This window comes from Xenopus tropicalis, chromosome 6, assembly GCF_000004195.4.
Source record: "Xenopus tropicalis strain Nigerian chromosome 6, UCB_Xtro_10.0, whole genome shotgun sequence".
Taxonomy (NCBI): domain Eukaryota; kingdom Metazoa; phylum Chordata; class Amphibia; order Anura; family Pipidae; genus Xenopus; species Xenopus tropicalis.
Window position 1 is genome coordinate 58,924,166 of NC_030682.2, and position 8,029 is coordinate 58,932,194.

Sequence of the window (8,029 nt, forward strand, 5' to 3'; positions counted from 1 at the left end):
ACATAGTTGTAGCTAAGACATACTAGTCAGCAACAGCATGGTCAACAAAATTAAAGGAGTAATATATCATAAGTGACCCCCCAGCAATAATGAATAGCTTTTCTATTATTATTATGATCTTTGAGGAAGCACATAGATAAACTGCATATCTCAAAAGCTATAAGAAAAAAGTAAAACCTATTTGTGAAAAATATTAAGTATCAACTATAGTTTTGGTACATATCTACAGCATTACCTTTCTCTCTTCATTTTTCGTCTTCATTTTAAAACTGGGCCCATCACAATATATAAAAGTATTAGCACCTTTTTCCTTCCATTGACACAGAGGAAGACTTCTTTCTTAACTTAAATACCTACTGGAACCAGAAAATGTTTGTGTCTCTCTGTTATTTAAAAGCAATACTAATTTGGACTCATCAGACTCCCACAAGTATCCCAAAATATCTGGCTGAATACTAAAGTGAATCAGAAGCTTAATATACATATCAAAATTTGAATGCAGCTTTGTTTACGTGTTTAAAATTGTTTAAAATCCACACAAATATAGCTTTATGTGAATAGAAATGTTCTTAAGCTGATTAGTGCACTAAAAAAAATATTTTTAGTGTGGTTTTTAAAATGATTAATATGAATAATCCTGGTACTTACCAAAACTGGGTAGTTTCATGGCACTATACACAGAGTGCATTAGATTGCTAGAGGTGTGCAGGCAACTATGATATGAGGGCAGGGAAGAAGTAGGTAAAAAGTTAAAGGAGAAGGAAATGTAAAAACCAAGAAAGGTCTATGTAAATACAGCCATAAGCTCTTACAGAACTGCTGTTCAGTGAAAAGAAACACCACATTTCTTTCCTTTTATTCTGTATACATGATCCTCAGACTTCCTGCTCTCAGAAAAATCCTTCAGGGCATGGCGCAAGTCTGCTCAGTTTGCTCCACTCTCCCCCATTCCTTTCTCCTCCTCTGCCTCCCATCTTAACTCTCTCCCCCTCCCAACTGTGCTGTGTAATCTCAGCAGTCTGATCTGCAGCAAGGAAGCTACTCAGACCAAGCTAAAATGGCAGCTGCTATCTTAAACAGAAAGAGCTTCTAGGGCTGTTTACTCAGGTATGCTAAAGCGTTCAGAATAAATATAGCATTCTAGCTTGCACTATTTGACTAATCTAAGACTGTACAGCGCTGCGTACCCTTGTGGCGCTTTATAAATAAAGTTATACATACATACATACATCTATTGGCAAAAAAAATGCCATAATGCCTTTACTTCTCCTTTAAGGAAACTGTAATATAAATAAAGTGGAAGCATAACCACACTGTAAGAATTAAGGAAAATAATATTAATGGTTCAGAGTGAGCACTAGGTTGCAGTAGATGCATACAACTTTTCAAGAAGTGATTACTGATAGAGTAGTATATCAGATGTTTATATAACTAATACACAGTGATACAAATCTCTATTGAAAAATTACAAAATATTGCCCATGTGATTTCCTGCTAACTACTGCATAGCAGCACCTTTATCTCAACACATGTTGTTTAATATTGATTTCCCCACAGTAACCTGTAATCAGAGCACATTAGCAGGAAGCATTTACAATTATCCATTCAGTTATACAGCAAACAATTTTACGTATGACGAATTTTAGGCATCTGAGGAATAACGCTGTCCAAGCCATAAAAACCAATGTGACTTTTTAGGGACAAGAATTGAAATTTTTATGTGCAGCACTGTTGCCCACAGATATATTTATGTAAATATGTATATTTATTCTTATATACACATGTACATGAATATTCCTGGTTATAAAGGTTCTTTAATAAAAGAGAGAGTTCAATCAAAAATATACATTTATTGACAAAAGCTATTGACACATATCTACAGAAATAACAAACATACAAAATACAAAACAACACTAAATCTAAACACAGTATACTGCTATTTAGAAAGATAATTATAAAGGTGTAAATGTTACATAGAATCCCACTGCCTCCCTTATACTCATCCTTCCATTGAGTCAGGCATCTGTGTACTCACTCCAGGAACACAATACTAAAACTCAACCCATGCTATTAATCTCTAGGTTAATAGCATGGGTTAAGTTTTAGTATTGTGTACCTAGAGATTGGTCATAGTTGATGTGGCAAGTTCTGATTGGTCAATGACCATTAAGTTAATTCTAGGGATTCCTGAGGCAGGTTGGACAATGGAAGTTGGAAAAATGCAGTTGGAGACAAAGGGGATTGAATTTCCAACCACCCTTGGTCAAAGGGGAGGAGACTCGGCAACTGTGTGCTAGATAGGATGTGTTTGAAGCTTGCATCTGTTGTAACCTGATTGTATCTAATATGTAAATTACTCAATATCCTTAAATACACAAGTTACAATGTATATATAAAATACACGCATATTCTATTTAATAGAGATATGACTCAAGCAAGTCTCCCTGGGTTAACAGCACTATTTTTAGACCAATGCTAAGCGCTTCTGTATTTTCCTTGCAGTGCAAAGGCTTTAACTCCTCTACTTGGGATAGACCTCGCTTACTTTAAAAGGGGTAATATCCCTTTAAATAATGGGAACTTTATGTTTTATTTTGGTGTAACTGTTCAGTTAAGTCCACTCCTCTTTTTGTTTTGGATTACAGCACAGAAAAAATATCCATTTTTATTCTGCTTCTCAGTTCAGAATTTTTAGAAAGGCCACCAAGGCCTGTGCCTAGGGCAGCAAGATATGTGGGCCAAACCCAGGCCACTTACAGCACTATGTGACTGCGTGTAGTATGTTGATTTTCATAATTGCATACCTGTAAAGCCACTCCACCCATGCTTTATGAAATCACATAATAATCTCCTTATCTGGTCCAACATAGGCAAAGAAATAGGTTATTAACGGCTGCACGCAGTGTGAGGTAATCATGATGTGACTGTATGATGTCACTGCACGCGGACAAGTTCGAACCGAAATCTACTGTTACTTCTCTGCCACTGTTTTATGTTCTGTCAATCACAACCTAAATAGTTTGTAGCCATTTTGGCTACCCTACCTTTCCATTAAGTATTTAGGTTAATAAATTATCTCAGGGCACATGTGGCATTTATGGCATGCTGTAGTACTGAGGGAAAAAGGGATGGGAAATGAAATGTTTGCTTATGGCAGACACAGGGAAACATAACTCATGAACACCAAAGCTAAAGTATGTTCTATACTTTTCTATGGCAGGCTCAGTCGGACCATCAATTTGATCACATGGGCAACCCATGCAGATTTGTAAGCCTAATGTTTTTTTCTTGTACATATATTTTTGTTACTATACAATTTTCTGCCAACAGAATTTTTACTTGGAAGAGTTTGAGGACCTTATAGATGAACTGTTATTTCGACTAAATGCAATATCAAATAGCCTTCACCATTCCCTCCCTGCAAAGTTACACTGTTACACAGAAGAAGCTGAAGAAGTTAGTCAGCTGGAAAGTCATTCGGTTTGCTGCTTTAAACCACCACAGGAGGCAAGTCTAATATGTATATAACAGAAAATGCAGGCAACAACCAAGATATTTAGACATCTCTTAAAATATTTCACATGCGCATAATGGGCCAGATTCAGTTTGTGGGAAAAAAAAACTTGTCCTTCTAATTTAGTTGTAGTTTTTGTGATATAAATCATGAGCTAAGCTTTACCTAATAAACTAATTCTGGTTTAGAGTGTTCCAGGGTGGGCTGATCTTACAATTAATACAAGTGTTCTTGTATATTTCAGAGTGATTTGAAAAATGACCTAAAAATTCAGAGACAAAACACAGCGAAGAGTCAATACTATACAGAATGTGCCACTGTGAATACTGATCTGCACAGGTAATGTATTTATAGTTTAAATTAATTTGGTATGGTTATATGATCTATTATCTGGAATGCCTGGGGCCTGAGGTTTTTGAAAACAATGCACTGTTTTTATTATTAGAGAGAAGAGAACAATTATTTTTAACAATCAGAATTATTTACTTAAAATTCAGATTGAAACTAATGGGTTTATTTGCTTTCTAGAAGTAACTGAGAAGTATAGATATTCAGTCTCACAAAGATGCATGGTTATGGAAGTGATGATTCATAATAATAAGACACCCTACAATTAGTTCTATATTTATTGCCACTAAATATATTAGGAATTGAAAACGGAGAAATATGTCAAATGCCATACTCCACTCCACTTCCTTTCAATGCATCTCTGTTGGGAATATGTTGAGAATTATCCCTGTGGTTTTGCTAGGGGGGCATTCAGGGAGCAAGCCAATGGAACCAGAATAATCATAATAAGGACCCCTAAACCTCTTAAGAATGGTATTCCGCTGCACACCTACTTAAACAAACCCTCCTGGCAAGTGGGGTCCTACAAAATACTTAGGGACCCTTGTAAACCAAATGAATGCCTTAAGACCTTGCCAATGGGTAGTTAGCATTCACTAGATACTTAATGGAATTGTTGCGTTGTAAAAACAAACCATTAACCGAAGATGTAGGAGAAGAGCTTCATCCCAGTTACAACGTCAAAGTCTGGATATGAGAGCAGTGGCTTTACAAGAGGTTCATGGCCCCAGTACAGAATTTGTGCCTGGCCAATTTTCCTAAACTTTTAATAAAAATGTATATGTCTATGGGGCTCGAGCCTAAACACTGTTGCTGCAGTCACATTTATGCTTTGGGGGAGCTGTGATGTAAATTCTGGACTGCATGATTTACCAAGTGGCACCTAGAACATTTTGAGAAGACACACTGGTATTTGTTCATCTGTTAAGCTTATGGCTCACAGGGAGATTTGTTATCAATGGTAAAGATAGAGAGTTTACCATGCCTGACCTGTCCAGGCAGCAAGGCATGTGGGTGCTGAGGCAGTACAGTCCACGCCAAGTTTGGGTACAGATAGTGAATTAAACCTATCTATTATTCACCAGCCCAACCTCTTAGGTGTTGAGAGAAGATGGAGTTAAAGGCATGCTCCCTCTGAATAAAGGACTGGTTCAGGGATAACAGATGTGTGGTATGGTAGGATAAAAGACCCGCATTTACAATTAAAATGCATATTTAAAGCGGTTGTTCACCTTCACAGATCTAATAGTTCACATTAATAGAACAATCTTTGCATATGCATAGTTAATAAAAAAAAATGCACAGCTGAAGAGATATACACCTTAGAATCATCCCTTTGCTGATCCTTCACTTCTGCACAGACCCTGTGTCTAGGTGGGGAGTCCTATAAATGCTACCGTTTCCTTTTCACTTCCTTATATGATGTCACACATAGTACTGGCAGCAGACTTAACTTCTATTGGCTGTGTCTCCTTTCAGTCTGGCATTGTTTCCTGTGCCTGTGAAAAGGGGCTGCAAATCTGTTTAGAGTTCAGAAGCAACCAATGAATTGGCTCAATAGGAAAAAAGTAAGGGCAAAGCCTGGACATGATTATGTAAGCATATAGGAAGTTCTCAGTGTCAGTTTCCAAATAGGCCACTCCCATCCCTTCACAAAACTGGTCAGAGAGACAGAAGAAGGACTGAATTAACCGATATAAAAGTAGCTTTTACAGTGGCCTTTTTACTTTTTATTATGGAAAATTGATTATCTAACACGCTGGGAGCATTGTTGGTGGTTTATAATGATTTGGACATTGAAGATGAACAACCCCTTTAAAATGTTTTTATTTTGGTTTCACTGAAGATATTTATTAACAATAGCTTTTTCCCCTAGATCCAACACATTTAAGAATCACTCAGCTCAATCCCTTACTTATGAAAATTCTTCCAGTGATAAAGATGAAACTGTGTCTTGTATGAAGTTAAAAAGTAACACAGAACTTGAAGGTGATCAGACAAGCATGCATAAGACTAAACCTAAAAAGCAACCTGTAACTGACACTGAACGCTGCAGATCACAAGTATCTGAAGAGCTTAAGATCTCTTCTCCAACAACGCAAATGAAAGAATCTAATTTCGAAGATTTATCAACTCCATTTTGCAGTGACCAGTTTATAGAAAATATAGCTATGGATCCTGAGAAAACAGATGGTAAAAATCGTTGCACTTCTGCTACCGATTTCTGTAAAAATCGTAAACCACTAAAGCGTTCTCATACGACTGTGATTGAACTTTTAGACAATAGTTGCAAATTAGTATGGAATAAAGTGCATGAAGGTAATCCAGAAGTAGTCAGGAGCACAATAGATGTAAGACATTCAGAAAAGCTGCATTGTTTCTCAATGGAAAACACAAATGCCATTCACCCCCAAGTTACCTACTATGAAGGAGAGAAAGGAAGCCATATGAAACAAAAAAGTGCTGACACCTATAAATACAGTAAAAGTAAACTTCCCGAAGGAGAACAAAATGAAAGACAACAAGATAATGAACTGCACCAGGCTGAAACAAACAGATTTCATCAGGAAAACTGTGACTTAAAAGATACTCAAAGTTTTATTAAGCAGTGTTGGTACTGAGAGGACATAAGCTACTAAATCATCTCATTTTAATGACTTGCCTCATTTTTCAGCATAACCGATATTTCTTTTTGGGTTTCTAACTCTGTATTCCATTATTCTTAAAATATGTTTCTTTAAAATTCTGGTCATTAGGCGGAAAAGTTACCATTAAGAATATTGGAGACCACAGAATGTACTATGGCCTCACCTATGTAAGTTTTCAGTACAGGATCAATTTAGCACAAATGTAATAAGAAATCAGAACCAGGCATGCCCTGAATAACTTTTGGGATTTGGCCCAAATACTTCGTCCAAATATAGAACCAAATCCAAATATTAATTTGCATATGCAAATAAGGCCAGGAAGGCCAAAAGTGAAAAGTGTTTTAGCTAACCGTTTTAAACATGTCTTGGAGTTTGATAAATGCTAAAATGTATATACAAAAACATTATAAGATTATGGAGGCCCTTCCATGCCTATTAACCTGAGCTTTTGTCCAAACCTACACAAAGTAAATTCTAGATCATGGACTTTTGAGACTTAAGGCAATAAGTTTCAGACTTTGGTCTGACCAGAAATTAATCAGGGCATTCCTTACCTTTTACAGACATATTAAAACACTGTTGTAATGCTATAGATGCAATAATTTATTGGACAGCAAAAAGTGTTTTAGGCCCCAAAGTTAAAAGCAGTATGAAGGGGTTTCAGGGGTTCAGACTGCCAAAGAATATTATTAGGATATAAAAACAGACTGAAGATTGCATTTACTGAGACAGTAAATATTAGTTTAAAAGTATGTATGACATAATGTAACATGATATAAATTATTTGTATTTTAACATGTATTTAAGTGTTATTATTTAACACTTCATTTTTAATTCTAATGGTTTCTGTTCTATATTCTTAGTTAATCAAAGCAAATAACTAATAAAAATGTTCTATTTAAGGAATGCTCCATTTAGAATCTATGCATTATGTATTATAGTTTAATAAATACACTTATTACCGGGTACTTCTGAGCAAGCAACATGTGGAGATCTTCTTCTTCCTCATTCTACATGCTGGGTGCACATTTGCAGTAGAGTGACAAACCGAAATTTAAGCAAAAAGCAATGTCTGCTAATAGGAGCACCTGACAGTATTTACTAGCAGATATGTGTGTACACGCACTCTTTAGGTTAGTATAATTACTGAGCTCCACTCTGCAACTACTAGCCCTTTTACAAGGTGGCATTCCTCCAGCAAGGCATATTCTGTAAGGCATATTCTGTAAGTCAAAGATGGTTTAGGCATGTCTGTATAAATCATTCTGCTTCAAAATGGATTCCTCTGCTGGGCTCCCCCAGATACTGATTATTTACAGATATAAGCCATGCTGCAGTTCAGCCCAGTCCCCAGGTTCTGTTCCCTTCCAGAATCAGGACCAGAATTAAGGGTAGGCAGAAGTGGCACATGCCTAGAAAGCAATAGGGGTGGGGGTGCTAGGTATATACTTTTTCTGTACCCCTAGGGGCTGATTTACTAACCCACGAATCCGAATTGGAAAAATTCCGATTGGAAAAC

The 8,029-nt window shown here is 36.5% G+C and overlaps 1 protein-coding gene across 3 annotated transcripts in view; it reads left to right on the top strand.

Annotated features, from left to right (window-relative positions):
- Positions 1-7,485, top strand: part of pkd1l1 (polycystin 1 like 1, transient receptor potential channel interacting) — a 75,003-nt gene extending 67,518 nt beyond the window's left edge. For all 3 annotated transcript variants that reach the window (XM_031904004.1, XM_012965489.3, XM_031904003.1), the window contains exons 50-52: positions 3,331-3,507; positions 3,759-3,853; positions 5,739-7,485. In XM_031904004.1, the coding sequence (XP_031759864.1) occupies positions 3,331-3,507; positions 3,759-3,853; positions 5,739-6,483 (1,017 nt within the window). In that variant the 3' untranslated portion in view covers positions 6,484-7,485. The remainder of the gene's footprint in view (positions 1-3,330; positions 3,508-3,758; positions 3,854-5,738) is intronic.
- Positions 7,486-8,029: the final 544 nt, after the last annotated feature.